We start from the raw sequence: 19,159 nt of genomic DNA, 5'->3' as shown, positions 1-19,159 counted from the left end.
CATTTTTTATCACAGAATTCAGTTTTAAAGGGAACAAATAACATTCTGCATGAAAAAAAATATATATATGTACGGTTGCCTATAAAGTTGTAATAATTTTGTTTTCAGACATTATCCTCTGTTAACTGTGGCTTCCTTTTCATTGTGATATGTTTGGAAGAGATGATTAACAAAGTTTTGAGAAGATATACACTTTATCTGTCAAGAATAAATCACATTGTCACAATCATTTCATGGAAATAGGTTAAATATATTTTATTCCAACTTTTTTAGCGACGCTGTATATACATGTGAATAATGAAGACCCAGTACAGGCAAAACATTGTCTGTCTCAGTCCAAGTACATTTTTTTATAATCCAGTGTGCAGAACATCTCTACTATTTCCTTCAATGAATCTGATGTCCTGCACCAAGCTACGGAAGCCCTGAGAGGCAAGTGAGATTTTTTTTCCCCCTGGTAATTCATATTCTACTCTAAATATTTTTTTCACTCTTTTTCTGATGATTGAAGAACAGCATAATCTTTTAAAGTCCCTTCTGATTTATATTTGAAACAGGTAGAAAGATAGTTTTGTCAGATGATTTAAAAAATTGTCAGATGATTAAAAAAAAATCTAGACAAATAAAATGCACAACAGTAATGCTACATAAATTGGTGACACATAATATTGATGTTTTTACAAGTGAATGGAGAAAGTACATGTTACCTGGAAGAAAACAATTATTCCTATTTAGAGCATGGGATAGTGGTGCACTTCAGCCTCTTGTGGCCAAAAAGAGTACTACAATAACAAATACTGACAAATAAAAATAAAAATGAAAGAATCAGCTGCAAAAAAACAAACAAACAAAAAACAACAACTAAGAAACTAAGAAAAAGTATCCTGGAATTTTTTTTTTTTTTTTTCAAATGAAGATCCAGAGAAAATAGATTATTACTATTAAAGATTATGATGGGGGGGGGGGAAATCACATTTTCTTAAGCAATTAATACATGAGAGAAAACAATTTGTATCAGACTTTTTTTTCTTTTTCTCACTTGCCTATTAGGGCTTCCATACATAGCTTAAGTATATAATGAGATGCAACTACTAAACTGTGCTCAAATGAACTAAAAGACAAACAGTAACATTTTTCAAAGATTCATATAACTTCTGTTTATACATTTCTATCATTACAAATGTGCTCATTTTGGACACAAGTCCAATCATAACTGAAGCTTCAGACATTTTGAAGCATCTGTGTCTAATTCCGTTTTCACTTTGATTATACATCTATTCAGCACTTTCACGGGTTTCCAGACAATGTGTTGGGACTCCTGCATAAGGTCACAAGATCATTTTAGAGATCACAAAAAAGAGCAAGAAATAAATTCTGATAAACATTTTTTTCAGCTTTTCTTTAAATCTTGTCTTATTTCTTGTGACATCTATATTTTTTGCCCATCTGGCCTATTTAAATGAAACAATAAGAGACTTTTTGAGGGGAACTTTCTCTTCACAGTTAATAGACATATGCTAGATGATGATTCATTTCAAGAGGTCATAGTCCAGAAAGGTTCAGAATCACTGTGTCACTGTCGACTGTTAATCAAAATCTTACCCTAGTTGCAAACCAGCTGTTTTTAATGAAGTCCCCCTTTTATCTAATCACCCGATAGTGAACTCAAGATCATCATCACTGTCTTCTATCTCGTCCCCTTCCTCTTCCTCCTCCTCGTCCCCTCTCTCAGCTCTTGCTTTCTCACTGGCCTGGATGTAGTTATCCTCGATGAAGCCGTCATCGTCGTCCTCCAGCCCTCCTGGAGTCCCTCCAATCTCTTCCATCCTTCCCATCACGCTGCTGGGGAAGGGCAGATGGTCCTGGCCGTACTGGCTGACCCCGTCGCTCTCCTCCAGCAGGGAGTGTCTGTAGCTGACCAAGAAGCGGTGGAAGAGACGGAACTTGACCACCATCACTATGAGGAGCGAGATGGTGAGGACTGTGCCCAGACCTGCAGCCAGATAGGACCACTCCAGGGACTTTGGGCCCTCATCTGGATCGGCTGCCTCTGGGAACACAGCAGGGGGGGAAACAACTTTATTGCATGGGAATGTAGTGTTAGAAATAATCTGTTATTCTGTCTCTGTGCATGGGGGTCACTATCTGATTGACTAAGTCACTATCCATGCATGTGTAGATAGATAGATAGATAGATAGATAGATAGATAGATAGATAGATAGATAGATAGATAGATAGATAGATAGATAGATAGATAGATAGATAGATAGATAGATAGATAGATAGATAGATAGATAGATAGATAGATAGATAGATAGATAGATAGATAGATAGACTTTATTTATCCCAAGCTGGGAAATTACAGTGTAGCAGCAGCATTACACACATAGACAATGACAATTAAATAAAAAAGAACAACCTAGGCATACTTCAAGCAATAAAATATAAAAATACAATAAAAATACAATAAATATAAAGTGTCTGAAGAAGGAGTATGTATTAAGGAGTAGAATAGAATTCCAGTGCAGAATAAATATGAATATACAGTATAAAAATGTTGGTGCTATGAACAAATAAGGTGCAATGAACAGTGTTCATCATCATTCACTAACTGTGTGTGCCCTTTCTCTATTTATTTATGGATTAATCATGTAAGATGCTTTTGATACAATGATCATGTGCTAATATTGTTTTAAAACTATGATTACTCTAAATATTAGATACATTAATCTAATTAATTAGAGGCTTTGTAATTAATTAATTGAAATTAATCACATTTTAATCGCATATACATATTTGACCTGAGAACAGTGAGAAGTAATTTTTTTGCACATTTCTTGACGTATTGTAATAAAATTATGTTAAACTGAGAGCTTGGATGTCTCCTGCTCATCATTCCCCATCAAACGATCTGCACAGAAAAAGAGTTGAGAGGTTACTGTTGGAGTCAGATAATTTCTTTTAAAAGGTTTCCTCAATGCATTTCTCAACAGTAGCTATAAACACAAAGAGGTCAACAGCAGTGCGTTCAAACTGTTTCCTGTAACCAAAGTGTTACAGAGTCCAAAGTTCCTCCAACACACCAGGTTGTAAATAGTTAGAGGATGGTAAAATAGGAACAACATCTCCAACCTAGACGTCTTTGGCAGTTATCGCCCCTGTAAATTGCTGGAACACCCAGTCAACTGGAAGTTTCAGTCAGCATGATGATTGCCAGGAATTGCCGTAAACTTGCAGTCTTAGGTTAGAAAGTCAAACCCCCCAACCAGCTCCTGGGACTGTGTCAGGTTTTCACATGTAAATGTCCATGCTGTGATCTATACAAATGCAAATCAGGAGTGTGTGTATGCTCACAGAAAAAGATAGACAAGTCTCTGGGAGCCTTTGAATTTTGCCTCCTGTTTTGCTCAGTAGATGTAAGTTTAGCAATAAGTTTGTTTTTTGACCCATAAAACTTTTTATCTTAGAAAAGGAATTTCAGTTTACATTTTGAATAACCCATTTTTACATTTGATAACGTCCCCTGTTCATTGTTTACTATGAATGATAAGGAAACATAACAAAAAAAAATTCTTTTTTTTGATCTTTAATGGTGCACTGTCAGAGTGCTTTTTATTTTTACCTGTATTTATTTACAGAAGTACTTCTTTCTATTCTTCTACAGCAGCAACTGTAACAAAAAGCAATTTCCCCCGAGGGAAGAATTTCTGATTCTAACTCTGAATGCTGCAAATTCACTCCACAAAAGGGTAGTGCACCAGCCAGGCCACTAGGGGGACCCGACCTGAGGGATTGACCAGTCAAATGTTCATATGTGTTGTTATGAACATTTGACAAAATAACCCGTATAGGTGTTTTGCGGCTCATGCGGTAAAGGTCTCTGCAGGCTTTTTATTAGGTCAAAGGTAATGTTATGCAGCGCTGGACTTAGGCGGCAACCTCCGTGTCTGAGCAGGGATTCAAACCAGGAAGTGCCTTAAGCTGCATTCTACTGAAAATTCCAGCAGGGGGCGCTAAGTTTGGCTGCAAAAAAAAATTCCGTCCTTTCATTTTAATGCAGAATGAGTGCAAAACACTATGGTCCATTTCGCTAGTAAAAAATCTTCTTGAAGACAATTTGATGTTAATAGTTCTAATAATGGCCCCATTTAGAAGAAAATAGAAGATAAAGAATCGCATGATTTGGGGCGTGGCTACCTTTGATTGACAGGTCACTAACAAGGCGAGCGAATGAACGTTTTGTTCATTAAAAATGTCTTGTTCAGCGATTGGTTGGACTAACAGACACTCCAAGGAGTCGCTGTTCATTTTCCTGAGGTAACTAATGTACATTTTGTTTTTGATTTTTGCTAGCCAAAATGAACATCCCAGTTAATGCTAAAATGAATTATCAGCGACTTCTCTGTCAGGTTGCGTAGTGGACAGGCTAACAGCTGTCCAAGTCTCGTTATAACGGATAAGGGTAAACATTTAACAGCCTCAGCTAGTAGCCTGTTTAAAGAATTTCACAGTATTTATGTATTTACTTTTAATGATGTTTTAATGATAAATGATGTAGCCTAAACATGCTTTGGTTTATCACCATTAAAAAATAAAACACTGCACAGTTTTATCAGCTCCAGGGATCGATACAGGAGCCTAAGATCAATTCTCCATTTCAACCGTGTGGACTTCACGCTGACTCAAATTTGCGTACACAAGCCGAGACCAGACGTGAGATCTGATCGTACCATCCGCTCACGTCCAAATTGATAAATGCCGAGCCTTATGTAGAAATGATTGTACGCCCATTTTACGCTCACTTTACGCTCACTTTACACTCACTTTACGCTTACTTTACGCTCACTTTCTGTCGTACGCTTGATTGATAAATGAGTGTGTGTGCCTAAACATGATAACTTCTGTGGAAACACGCTGTCTCAGGTCTGACTGTGAGAAAAGACAGCTACAGTGGAGAACAACACATTGGCTATTTGCTTTTTTATAATACTCAAATGTAACAGTACAGAGTGGAACGTTCTAAAAATAGTACACATGTCATTATACATACACCTTCAGTTCATGGTAGTAAAGAAGGCTGCAGTTTCTGTCAATTTAATTAATTAGTTAATTAGTTTAATGCATGCAGCAGAAGTAATGCAGGAAATACAGGAGCGAGGGATCTTATATGTAGTCGTGGTTACTGCCAGTTATTTTTGTACATTGAAGGTGTTAAAATAATTTGTTAATCTGTCTCTTTGTGTGTCTCTGTGTGTAACACAGGTCACTATCAAAGTTCACTATCTGCGTAATTCACTGTGTGTGTGCCCTCTCTCTATGCATTTATATATTAATCATGTAAGATGCTTTTGATACAATGATTATGTGCTAATATTGTTTTAAAACTATGATTACTTTAAATACATGTATCCCAACTGCTTAAACTTAGTAAGATTCTAGAATCACAAAAATATATTGTATGTTTCATAGTTTGTGTTTTATAGTTGTGTGCACATTGCAACATCTGTGTCTCCAAACTATACCTCTGTAAGACATAACAAGGCAGGAGGTTTTGTTGAATGTTTTGGGGACATGACGTGTCTCTATTTTGATTAAAACTGACGCATCAGCGGATCAAGAAGGCGACACTTCCTGGAAGAAATCTACCTTCATGATTAGTAAACCATTGTGAGGATAAAATAATGGGTTCGAGGGAAAGGAGACTGGTTCAGACTTCATGACCTGAAACCAATCTGCATGTAAATCTGGGAAGTGATGTTTGAACCCACAGAGATCTCTGTAACTGCACATTTCTTGACGTATTGTAATTATTATGAACTGAGAACTTGGACGTCTCCTGCTCATCATTTCCCATCAAACGATCTGCGCAGAGAAATAGGATGAGGATTTATCGGTTGGTGTCAGATAATTACATTTTAAAGGTTTCTTCAAGCATTTCAGTAACGAAGGTTACTTAAGTTCTAACAATAATGTGTCCCTTCATGGTCAATCTGTCAACACAGAAGCAACATCTTTCTCAAGTTCTGGCAGTGCAGAGTCTGTTCCTAAAATATACGCATTCCTAAGTAAAAAGTTTGTGCTGAGTCGACAGTTGCATACTATGCAGGATCACCAAAAAAAGCATCCTAACACCTCGGTGTAGGGCAAAAAACTGTTTATGTGGGAGCCAAGTTATATTTATTGAAGTACAAGTTAATAGGAACAATTTCAGTGTGTTTCATGTTAATTTAAAATAAGTCAAATACACATTATAAATGTAATTAATGGTAATATAAGAATAATATTTGTATAAAGATGTCATATTTGTACCGTTTGTTATGAGCAGTAAGGCAAGTTACCGTGACCTTAAAAGAAAGAGGTTTTTTTTTTTTTTGTTTTTTTTTTGGGCCACGGGCTTTGAAGTATTTTCTAGTAGTTGAGGCTCACCGAAGGACCGAGCTACATGGTTTCCTAACCGCAGTTATAGTTATTTATACGGGAAATCGACATTAAACACTCTTGTAAGAACAGAACTGTGGAATAAAGATTTTTGTTATCGTGGAAGTACTGTGGAAGTTTTTTCCTCATCAAGTAACTTAATATGTGTAAAACCAAAAACTATAAATAATGGACCTAGTCACCGTGACGCCACCCATTGGTTTTCGGACTGCCTGTTGGAAGTATCGAATTCAGCGTTACACTCGTCGCCATCTTCTTTCTGATACAGGAAGCAGACCATATTTGGACTGTGGAGGAGCGAGAGGGATCTGATCACTGACTACAGCCTCTCTACACCTCAACCTGACTGAGAGAAGCTGCTGCTAACTCATGTTAGCATTAACTGGATCATTAACTGGGTGTTCATTTTGTCTAGCAAAAAAACAGAAACAAAATCTTTGTTACTAACCTCAGAAAATTCAACAGCGACTCCTATGAGTGTCTGTTAGTCCAACCAAACGCTGAACAAGACTTGGGCTATTATTTGAACTATTAAAATCCTAAAAAAAAATTCTGAGGTAATAAATCAAGTGAGAAGTTTCTCATTTGGTATGGAAATGAATGGACACAAATGCTTTTGCTTAAGTCACTTCCTGGTTTGCCTCCCTGCTCAGACCCGGAGGTTGCCACCTGGGGTGACATGAGCCGCGCAAGTTACATAAAAAAGGTAAGTTCCATAAAAAGTCGTTTTGTTTTGTTTTCACACGGGACACGAACCCCGTTCTCCCGGATGAATGTACACCGTTTGTTTTGACTTACTTCGCAGTAAAGTGCCGTTATTGTTGGTGTGATCGTCGTCTTCCATCAGAAGACGTCTCTCGGCGCCGTTGTGTCCCCCTGCATCAGATATAGCAGCTGGACAAGCTTCTCTGATAAAAGCTCCACAAAGAAAGAACACAACAAAGAGGAAGCAGCTCCACCGGCCCATCTCTATGTCCTGAGGGAAAACCTAAAGAAACAAAATCATCAAGAGATTAATTAAGGATCATGAGGAATTTAAGAGAGATGACAAGTCAACCACTAGAGAAGACTTTTAGAGTTTGTATTCTACTATAAAGTGATTTATATTAAGTTTAGTTTGAAGGGACAAATATGTCACTTAATCATTAAAAGAATAATAATGTGTTTTGCTTTTTGTATGTGCTTGTTTTCATATTGTTTCACATCTTATCAGCATCTTGCTGTTTGTACGTCAAATGGCTCACATAAAATAAATAATAAAGCATTGTCTTTTTCACTTTTTCAAATGAGTCTTATAAAAGCTGGGACTCAAACAGAATGAAAGAAAGCCATTAAGAGCTTTGTCAAATGTCGACACATTTTCATTGTGTTTTATAGTTTTATACAAAAAAAAAAAATCATGATTGTGTTTCTTCCAACCAAGACATCTTATTCTCATTTTTTTTTCACTGTCATGTTCTTTCCATTTAAGGATGCAGTGTTTGATTATTGCAGATGTTCATCATATATCATGATGTTGTGATATTTAACACTTAGCCCTTCATTAATATACATCTATTTTTTTACACTAAAATCAGAGGACATTTGCATTTTATGTAAACATTTATCACATTTAACTGTAAATTTCTTTGCTGCTGACATACATTCTATTGAAACCTAATCTATACTATAATATGTATATTATATGTGATCTAACTCCTGCTCGTGTGCAGTATGATTGTGCTTCAGTAACACACATAATTGTATAATTGATATAATGAGTCTGAACAGCACGACCAGCTAATTATATCAACCTCACCAACCTTGTGCATTTTTGAATGTGTTGGCTTCCGCAACTACACTCACATAAAGATGTTAATTACAAATACTTAGGACAAAATAAAGACTACTGGTATGAGAAAATGTATGAAATGCATCCGATGCAAACTGATGTCATATTTTAAAATGTAGACATTTGTTAACCCCAACATGAGTCTGACTTTAACCCCCCTATATTGAAAAAACTGAGATCTGCTAAATTTCCCACATCATAGATTTGGAGGCTAGTGATTGAAGACTGACTGTCACTCCTTTACTCACATCTCTGCACTGGCTCCCTGCTGCAGCCCACATTAAATTCAAAACCCTGTCTCTTGCCTACAAAACAGTCCTTGGCAGAGCTCCTGCCTACCTCAGTTCCTATATTCAGGTCTGCAAACACTCCCACTCATTAGACTCTGTAGGCGTCTGTATGGGCTGAAATATGTGCCACAAGAAACTGAATTTTAATTATTTATATTTGAATTTGAATTGCTTAACTTGAATAATTGCAATAAAAAAACTGAACCTGAATTGCAATTTAAAATTGATTGTATTGGAGCTCAACATTCAGTTCTCACAATTCAAATTCAGTTCGCGAAATTCAATTTCAATCTTCTGCGATGAACATCACGGTAGTTGAGGCAGAGCAATCGAGCACAGATACACAGAACACCTCTTCGGCCAATCAGCACCACTGTTTTCTTTTGTGAGTTCATTTCTAAGATCCACAACTTTACAAGCAACTAACTGACTAAGTGTAAAAGACACAAACAAAATGTTCTTAAAAACTACTTTAAAAGTAGTCTAAACTCTTTTGTGTAGCAAATAACACTGCAGTCCAGGGAAAACAACTGGAACATGGTGGCCTAGTTCACGATGCTGGACCCAAACAGAACAGGTCATGTGATTCACTTACATTAAGCCAAAGACTGAAATTATTTTTTACAGTGGGGATGTGTCTTATTTGAGAATAAAATGACATATTGAATAATTTCGTATTAAATAGATAAAATAAAATATTTTACATATATTTAATTAAAAGTCTGCTCATTTCTGATTTTCCCCAAGTTTTCTTCTTCTGTTGTTTTTTTTTTCTTTTCTAAAAATGAATCTGTTATCCATAAGCAAACGAAGGCTTTCAAACAGCCAATAAGAATGTGTTATGTGTCACTGGAAATAACTTATTAACAAACAATCTGACCTGAACAGAAACTTTTGGATCGAAAAAGTCCCGTTTTCACACGTAAAACTGTCACATGATTCAATGGAGTTGGCTTGCCAAGCCCTGTTCATGTGCAAATTCATGATTATATTCTTAAAAAACGTACTAATTCACTTATACCATAACATAAACAAGTTTTATTTACTGTTTTACAGTACATCGATGATAATTTCTTGACACAGAAAGCAGAAATAGAATAGATCCATACTGAATGTTAAAGGGAATTAATTTGGCAGTTCACAGTGGTGATGCAGGTCGATCATATGACAACAACAGACCCAGTAATGTCTAACCTACATCACATAATAACACTGTTGTCAGCTTACAGAGTCTACAACAACACACACTCACATACAAAAGTCTAAAAAATGACTTACCTGTACAGAATAAGATCACTGACAGAGAGCAGGTGTTTGTCTCAGAGACCTGACTTTTAAACTTCCTTTTCAGCTCCTTCTGAAAAAAAATAAAGACTCCCTGGGCAAAGGTTGCAGCAGGACATACCATAATACACCCACCATGCACCATGCCCTTAAGACACAGACGTTAATGAGTAACTTTATTAGGTTTGTCATCCATTTCTCCTTTTATTTCCACTCTTTCAGTCAGGAGTGAATTAAAAACATGGTTTTATTGTCATTTCATTTTGTTTTCATGATGAGTTTTAACCTGAAGGAGCTTAATTACACTATTTAATTTTTCAAAGTAGAGGTCAATCATTAGAAATTATTGAAATTTCTGCTAAAGTGTTGTAGTGGCAAAAATCGTTATAAGGAGGAAAGATCACTGAGTCGTTGGAGTATAAGCAAAAAAGGTTTATTCCAATTGCGATTAGGAGAGCACAAGGTACAGTCAAAAAGGTCTGCACAGAGTGAATCTGCAGACAAAGAGAGCTAACAGTTTTTATAGAGTTACAATGAGTGTGTGTGTACTGGTTAAGGAGGTACAGCCTTACGACCTTGAGGACTTGAGATAGCAGGCATCCTACGCAAGAACAAGAAGCAACTGTGACCTATTTTCTTACAGGATGAAAAGGGCGGATTGTGTTCGTATGAAAATGATATAAAATTAATTGAAAGAGATATAAAGTTATGTGAAAAATGTTCAGAGAGTTATGTGAAAAGGCATACGCATGGCACTTTGTCATAACAGTGTTTTGGCTAAATTGTTGCGTCTGTGCTCTGAGGCCAGATAGTGTCACTGTAATCACATAAGAAACAAAAGCATGAGTCTCCATGCTTTATGTGCATGTAGGACATCCGCCAGTTTACATCCCATTAACATTACAATATATCCTGAAGACAGGTGGGATGAAAATAAATTGCTATCCACTTTTACATTGCTTCTGTTCCTTTTTTCTCTCTCGAGCCGTCGCCCACAAAATCGTCAGGTCTCTAATCAGAGGTGCTGAGAGGAGAATGGGTTGAAAAGCACTGAAATGATTCCAGGTGGCCTTTGGTCTAACTTATTATTAATGCACTTTCAGCCATAATCTTCTCTCTGCTCCTGGGAGGAAATAATGTCTTCAGAAGAGCTTTAAGTGTAAGAGTTCTCTCGCTTCACTCTCCCCGGGCTTCATTATACACGCTTCACTTCTTCACTTCTGTCATTACAGAGAATAGAGAAATGCTTTAAGGTTCACCTGAATCCATGAATCATCGCTAAACAGTGAAGTGAGGGTGAGATATTTCAGGTGTCTGTTAGAGATTAATCAAAATAGCAATAATCTGCATAATGATTTTAAGTATAAATTAGGGTGACCAACCGTCCTCTTTTGCCCGGACATGTCCACTTTTTACGTCCTGTCCGGGTTTTATAAATTCACGAAAATGTCCGGTGTTCACTGTTTTTCATAGGACCAGTACACGTGCACGTAAATTGACCGGCGCTTTGCACACAATTTTGCAAGACGTAATTACCAAGAGGCTGCCTTGTGGGCGGGTCAGTGCCACGCACACAGAGAGACAGAGAGCAGAGCAGACAGAGGACAGATCGAACAGCGGAGCAACATTGCACGGGAAATGCCAAAGCGTAAGTGCAGCTTCACAGATGAACTGCAAAACATTTTTCCGACGTACCGTCACAGGTGGGAGGTGGAGTGCACCGTGTGCAAAGCTGGCACATATGTCTCAGTGTCTAATAAAGGTGCTGGAGATCTCAAAGCTCAAAGACAACTAAAGATGAAAAGTATAGATCCTTTTTGTTTGTTAAGTTAGTATCTTTGTGAGACTCTTCTATTATTTATCTTATTGCAGTTATTAAGAGATATATTGTTGAAGCTAGATTTTCTAACAGAAGAGTTCATATTTAGAACATTATTTCATATTATTTATTCATTTATTTGAAAAGAGTCTACGAGAGCTATTATTTTGTTACAAGTTTTTACAGATTTCATTTTATTTTATTACAGAAGTTAATTTTGCACCATTGAAGCATAATAAAGCATGTTCATCAACCTCCGAGAAGCCTGTCTGAATTTGTGTCTCGAGGCCGTGCCGATTGTCCTCTTTTTTGGAAATCAAAATATGGTCACCCTAGTATAAATGCTGCTTAGAAATGCAGTGGCGAACCGTGAGCACTACATCTGGGCCCTCAGTAGTCCAACCGGCTCCTGTTTTTGCATTTTTCATGTTTTAAAACCAATAAACACAAAGTCTCGCCATCCCCACTTGTTGCACATTTTGTTAAATATATCTTATTGCTGGCTACGGATGCTGCATACTCTGCGGAGGGGTGGTTTCTTAAATGGCGAATGAGGTTTGTTGTGTTGAATGATTTGATTGTGGCTCCTCCACGACTTATTTCGGCCTTACATGAATTACAAATGGCTGTCCTTTGCTCTCCTTCTGTAACAGTGTAAAAGTTCCACACTGACGACATGATTGGTTGAGCGTGCTCTGGGTGACTGTTGTCACGTAATAGACACTAATCCGACTGCGTGCTCAGTCATGCAGAAGTACGCGTACGTGCAGACGCACTTTCAGACCTTTGCGGAGGTAGATGAGATCGCTAGATAAGATCGGTTTGACGTAAAAAGTATCGGCCGATCGCCGATCCCGCAAAATTAAGGAAATCGGTGCTCCCCTAGTTTTCACTTCATTAAAGTTAACTGTAACGTTTTGGTCGACTATAAATGTCTCGTTCAGTGTTTGGTTGGAATAAAAGACACTAAAAGACACTCAAATGAACAGTCAGCTGTTGATTTTGAAGAGCGATTGTCCCTTGCTAACTAAGCTAGCTAGTGCTAGCATTCGCTGATTACGTAGCATCATTCCGACTTGGTGTTAACATTACATTACATTACTTGTCATTTAGCAGACGCTTTTGTCCAAAGCGACTTTCAATAAGTGCATTCAACCTGATGGTACTAGACATAGACCACAGGAATCAAGTAAGTTAAGAGCTTAATACTCATAGTTAGTGTTCAAATTATGCACTTTGCCATTTTTATCCTCACAGTTATTGCGCTAACATAGCTTATTAAGACAGACATCTCCATGTATTCTGAGCACAATAGATGCTAATGGTGATTCTGCAAGTACTTCTTGATTCCAGAATACAGTTCTTACTGAGTGTGTAGTTAGACAGAGCTAGAACATCCATCCAATTATCATCCATTTAAGCTCATCTTCTCATTATGCTCATTGTCAGACCTGGAGACGAGCAAAATGTCTTTGGTGCTTTTAAACATGCATGTTGCTAAAAAATAATGGAGGTGGGATGGGTTATTCATGTTATGTGACGTATTTATTCCTTGATCTTACTCAAGAAAATAAGGTCAACATGATTATTTGATGCTTATTACATTGATCAAAGTGGTTTTATTGTCACCTGCGTCACCTCTTTCCCTTTGAGTTTTCTTGCCACATTACATTTTCGGCTGACTTTCTAAGGCCCTGCCTCCCTGCAGAGAAAGTTCAAAAAACAAGTGCCAGAAATAAACTTAACAAAGATGTTTCTGTCCATGTTCGAGTATCTTCAGTGCAGGGTGACGCATGCATGATGAGTCACTCTATAACACATAGATACAGACAATCACACCCTTTAACTTTAACTTTAATTAACACCTGTTAGAATAATTTGAATATTATACTTGTTGAAAATGAAATGTTACTGTCTTCCTCTCTTTTTCCTCTTTGTGATTTTTCTCCAACAGTCATCACAGGTCACTATGCATGCGTAATTCAATAAACCTTGATAATGTCTATCTCTATGCATTTATATTAATCAGGTAATATGATTTTGATGCATTGATTGTGTTTGTGTGTTAATATTGATCTAGAAAACTATGATTACTTTAATTACATATATTCCATTTGCTTAAACTAATTAAGATTCTATAATCACAAAAAATAGTATTGTCTGTCTTATATTTTTAAACTTTAAAAGAATGTGTAGATATTGAAGAATAGTTGGGCTCTTGTTATATTTCTGTAGAACATAACAAGGCAGTATGTTCGTCATAACAAGTTTGTTAGCAGGTCACATGGCCTTGTCCTGGGCAGCATTGATTTTGTTGCCCAGGTGACCTGATGAAACGGAATGAAAGAAGACTGGCAAATCAGCGGAGGGGGAAGGCTAGACTTCCTGGAAGAAATCTACCTTCATGATATAATTAAACTATGTTAGTGTGGAACTGGGGTTTTTTGCAGGGGGAGAGACAAGGTTTTCAGACTTCATGGCCTGAAACCTGTCTGTGTGTATCAGGGACAGTTAAACTGATTCCTAAATTGAATCCCAGAGCTCTGTAATTCACATTTCTTGACGTATTGTAATAAAACTATGTTAAACGGAGAACTCGGACGTCTCCAGCTCATCCTTTCCCCATCAAAGACTGCGCAGAAATAATTGGTGAGGTATTTTCCTGTTGGTGTCAGATAATTCAATTTTCAAGGTTTACTCATGCAATTTTTCTAACACACCTACGGGTAATTTAGATTCACCAGTTAAACCTAAGTGCATGTTTTTGGACTGCGGGAGGAAGTACCTGGTTAGAAGAAGTTGATTCAGTAAGACATTAAATATATTGTCTTTGTACAGTTTTCAATTGAACATATGTCAAAAAGGTTTGTGTTTTATTTACATTTTAAATCGTGTCCCAATTTACTTATTTTTAATCCAGGCTGTACTTACAAATGCTAGCTTGTATACTTGGGATGGGACCCACGCTGTAAGGTAGAACAGGGGTGTAGAATCTGATAATGTAACAAATTCCCGATAATGTAATACAAATCAGCACTTGAGTCCATTGAAAATGTAATAAAACCTGATAATGTAATAACTTCCCGATAATGTAATACACTTTTTTTTTTTTTACCAATAATGTAATAAAGCATAACATTAATGGGAGGTTATTACATTATCAGGTTAGCCGTCATTTCGCAAGTCCTGATAATGTAATAATTCCCCAATATTGTAATGATTTAACAGCAGACCACCCATTACTTGGGTTCAAGTGGTGATACTGTGTATCAACTCTAGCTCAAGAGCTCTAGCGCCACCAACAGGTCAAAGTTGAATGTTTATTCACTTTTGACCCGTTCATCCGTTTTTCACAAACGAGGTATCCATGACGACACACGAATGCATTCAACAGCTTCTTGAAATGAAGCTGTTGAATGAATTCGCCGGACGAATGGCCACCTACCAACCCTAGAGATAGAACAGTATGTCTAAATTCACACTGGAGTTAATTTGGTCCACATTTCAACTTGACGATTAGGAATCACTGCCACAGAGTGCAAGATGCAAAATAAACATCATCGGCAAAATATCTTGCAACAGCTGATTTAGGATCAGAACAGCGGATCGCACTTTCTGTTACAGTTTGGTTTACAACTGCACTCAAGCAAAGGACACAGAGAAGTCTGATGCAAGCAAAAATAAATGTATTTACAAGATGAAAAATACTCAGGCCACAGAGACAGAAAACAAAAACGAGCCGGTGAAAACTGGAGGTCCTGAATAGGCCAGAAAGACAGACGTCTAGAAACACTGACAGACTTGTCCTAAGAGGAGCCGGAGCACAACTTCATGGTCACGACGTGAAATGAACTGGCACCAGATCACAGGAGCAACAGGATTCAAGTAGAGCAGGTAATCAATGAGGAGTGGAGACAGCTGAGTGCCTGGCTCAGGTGCTCTGATGAACGGAGGAGGAGGCAAGCACACACACACACACACACACACACACACACACACACACACAGGCACAGGAAGAGGACTGAAGGAAAACAGGAGGGAGCTTACTGGACAGACTGGGATCCGAACACTTTCATACTCACAGATTTTGAATATGAGTTGTCTCCTTGTTTTTCTAGACTGTCCTATGTTTTTTGCACTGCAGCTTATTAAGACCCATAAGATTATTGTTATGAGACACCCTCTAGTGCAGGAGTCTCAAACTCAAATGACCTGGGGGCCGCTGGAGGCAGTATCAAAATGACCAAAAAACGACACAAAATTACAAAAAAAAAAAAAGACTAAATTATTTTAAAGACACAAAACGACCCAAAAAAGACACTAAAAAAAAGACACAAAATGACCAAAAAAAGACACAAAATGACTGAAAAAAGACACAAAATTACTTAAAAAAAGGACAAAATTACCAAAAAGTCACAACATTACCAAAAAAAGACACAAAATTACTGAAAAAACACTAAATTACTTAATAAAGACAAAACGACCAAAAAAGACACAAAATGACACAAAAAACACACAAAATTATTAGGAAAAGACACAAAATTACAACAAAAAAAGACAAATACCAAAAAAAGACACAAAATGACTGAAAAAACACATAATTACTTTAAAAAGACAAAATGACCAAAAAATACACAAAATTTAAAAAAAATACACAAAATTGTTAGAAAAAGACACAAAATTAAAAAAAAAAAGACACAAAATCACCAAAAAAAGACACAAAATTATATTACATAACATTTCCACTTCTTCCGGTAACAACAGCGCGGCAGATAATAAACGGTCCGGTAGCAGCTGCCTTTCTTTTTGTTAACATCGTCATAGAAACAAGTGAAAACAAAGCTCCAGCTGGAGCAATAAAGGGACCTTCAACACACAATACGGTAAAGTGTGATTCATATAAAACTCACATTAAACTTTCATATCAAGGTGGGGGCCACAAAATATTGTCACGAGGGCCGCAGTTGGCCCGCGGGCCGTGACTTTGAGACCCATGATCTAGTGGCTGTAGTAATTATGATGGAAGACAAAGCGGAAGTGAGGATACAGAGTATAAAGAATGATAAAGTCCACTAACGTCAAATGGGAGAGGTGGTGGATGGATGAAACAAACAGGACTTTGATCAAAGAGACGAGTGAAACCGAAAGTCAACATTGTTATTTTAAGTTAAGTTTGTACGTCACGTCCTACATAACTACTATATCTACCATAACTACTTCATATTTGTCAGTAGTTTTTTCACGCATCAACAAAATAGATCTGAATGAATAATTAATGAAAAAGTATTGGTGTGTTAGCCTTGGAGTTTTTTGTGTGTCTGTGTGTACTAGTGTGTACCCCCCTTTCTGCAGGAAGGAAAGCTAATATATCGGACTGGCTAATATTAACATGTGCAATACAATTTTCAACATCAAGGACTGCATAATATTCATTATCATGTGTAATATATGTGTATATTACATCCTGCCATGTCATCTGCACTCTACTTACTTAATCCTTAGACCCTTTTTAAAAAATGTTGTTATATTTATATTATATATTGTAATTGTTACCTATTTTTTCCATTGCTTTTCTTATATTATCCTATATTGTGATTGTTTTTCTAATTGTTCTTATAACTTTGGAGCAATCTGGAACCAGACTTTTCTTTGGGATTAATAAAGTTCTGTCTTATCTTATATTACTGGACATTCTTTGCTCTGGAAAAAGAGAAACATGGAATAAAAAAATAAAATGCACCAGTGTTTCTTAACAACTAACTTATGTAACACTCATGTGGTAAACAGGTTAATATAGAGAAGAATATTAGCTCAAGTACAAATATGAGTACTATGTAAGACTTATGAGACAAACAGAAAGGAATTATTCAATAAATGTAAACCTGAAACACTGAAAAACAAACATCCTCCTGTGTTTTTAACTCCAGCTGTTTACCACTTGTGTGTGACATAAGCAATGCAATGTGAAAACAAACACAGACGCAGCATTTTATGTGTTATGTGTTATTTTTAACTCACTGCACGTTTTTCTCCCCAGAGACAGGAAGCATGCACTATTTTTCAAGCCAGTAAAGATAGTAGATCTGTATGTATGATAGTTGCCAAAGAAACAACATATAGAGCCTATACCCTGTTTATGTTGCAGTGCTTTACATGGTGACTTTACTTGAATGACTGTTGAAAAACCCCCATTATTACAGGGTGACTCATCATAATGAGCCTTGTGACACATGCTGCTCGATGGGTCAATGACGTGATCGCATGCAGTGTCAGTTGGTGTAACCAGTAATTTTTTCCCCCATAAAAATCTGATTATATATACTGGGAAATAAATGTGAACTAAAATTTGAAAAAATACAATCCACTTTTATATTGCATACGACACATACACTATGGTATAAAACAAATTTATACATAATTTGTCAAAAATTTTGAAAAAAAATGCTTGTATTTAGGATATATTCTGCTCAATATGGACCAAATGTGTAAATGTAGAAATAAAATTAAAAAAGCATTTTAATTTGATGTTTTTTTTAAATTAAGTAATTATATGTATAAGTCCGCTTAAATACAATGTAGGTGGATGATAATATTTATCATTTTTTGTGGTTACACCATTCGACATCTTGCCAACCCTTATTTGTCACTATAATGATGTTTTTAGGATTTAATATTCTTTAGTCGTTTCCATGGTGATATGGAATGGTGATGACACTCAAACATGGCAGCAAAATAATAAGGTTGGGGCTTTTGATTTCCATTTTAATGATGAACTTTCAAGAACTGACTCACTGAACCACTATGTACATTCATTTAATAAACTGAGTCTTGTTTTTCCTCTTACATTCATTGAAATGTGTACGTTTGCTACAGCTGGTGACTGTGCACAGCTTTGTGCTGACATTTAGGAATGCGGAAAAGACTGTATCAACATTTTGCATGAGTACAACAGAAAGGTAATTTTGACAAACAGTTAATAGTTTGTAGACATTTGTGAGAATACAGATAAATGAGGCCCCTTCAGCTTTATGCTGGATTTTTCATTTTTACAGCCCAGTTTGACGGGATAAAAGAACATACTGTTGAACAACTGTTGACATTCAGCCTCTGTTTCACAATAACACAAGCCAATTTTATTCACAAACACAGGACATGACATTTTGCATGAGTTTAAATATATTTTTAAGCTACTGTTCCAAGTAACAAAAACAAGGGCACTTGAAAGTTTTGAGAAGGAATCCAGTAGGTACAGTAGAGCATAGTTTGTTTGTGGGTCCACAGAAAATACAGCTTTATGATACAGCTCTTACGTAGGATCAGAACTCTTCAGACAAAAGCTAAAAGCTCGCTGTTACATCTGATGACAGGTTATGCAGCGTTATGATGTGTTTGGATGTGAAGTATGGAGGACAAAAGCTGCCAAAAATAATTAAATAAATAACTGTAATTACTGTATGTATGGATAGATTAATACTTCATAAAATGTAAATTACATT

The 19,159-nt window shown here is 36.6% G+C and overlaps 1 protein-coding gene across 2 annotated transcripts; it reads right to left on the bottom strand.

The window, feature by feature from the left end:
- Positions 1 to 983: 983 nt before the first annotated feature.
- On the bottom strand, positions 984 to 15,757 carry LOC131980632 (leucine-rich repeat-containing protein 19-like). 2 transcript variants are annotated; one of them, XM_059344888.1, is made up of 4 exons: positions 15,746 to 15,757; positions 9,839 to 9,914; positions 7,238 to 7,427; positions 984 to 2,050 (listed from the first exon to the last, which is right to left on the bottom strand). In XM_059344888.1, exons 3-4 carry the CDS (start codon positions 7,404 to 7,406, stop codon positions 1,650 to 1,652), a joined length of 570 nt encoding a protein of 189 aa, XP_059200871.1. In that variant the 5' UTR covers positions 7,407 to 7,427; positions 9,839 to 9,914; positions 15,746 to 15,757; the 3' UTR covers positions 984 to 1,649. The 2 variants fall into 2 exon arrangements, with proteins under 2 accessions (XP_059200871.1, XP_059200870.1); XM_059344887.1 differs by lacking the exon at positions 15,746 to 15,757 and having other exon boundaries at positions 9,839 to 10,595.
- Between the last annotated feature and the right edge of the window lie 3,402 nt (positions 15,758 to 19,159).

This window comes from Centropristis striata, chromosome 11 (genome assembly GCF_030273125.1).
Source record: "Centropristis striata isolate RG_2023a ecotype Rhode Island chromosome 11, C.striata_1.0, whole genome shotgun sequence".
NCBI classification, from domain to species: Eukaryota; Metazoa; Chordata; class Actinopteri; order Perciformes; family Serranidae; genus Centropristis; species Centropristis striata.
The sequence above is the reverse complement of the archived record's forward strand: the minus strand, read 5'-3'. Positions and strand labels throughout refer to the sequence as shown.

Coding starts and splice junctions, on each gene's coding strand:
- LOC131980632 (XM_059344888.1), bottom strand. CDS start 7,406: ATGGGCCGGTGGAGCTGCTTCCTCTTTGTTGTGTTCTTTCTTTGTGGA. Junction 2,051..7,237: donor TAACGGCACTTTACTGCGAA/GTAAGTCAAAAC, acceptor CTGTGTTCCCAG/AGGCAGCCGATCCAGATGAG.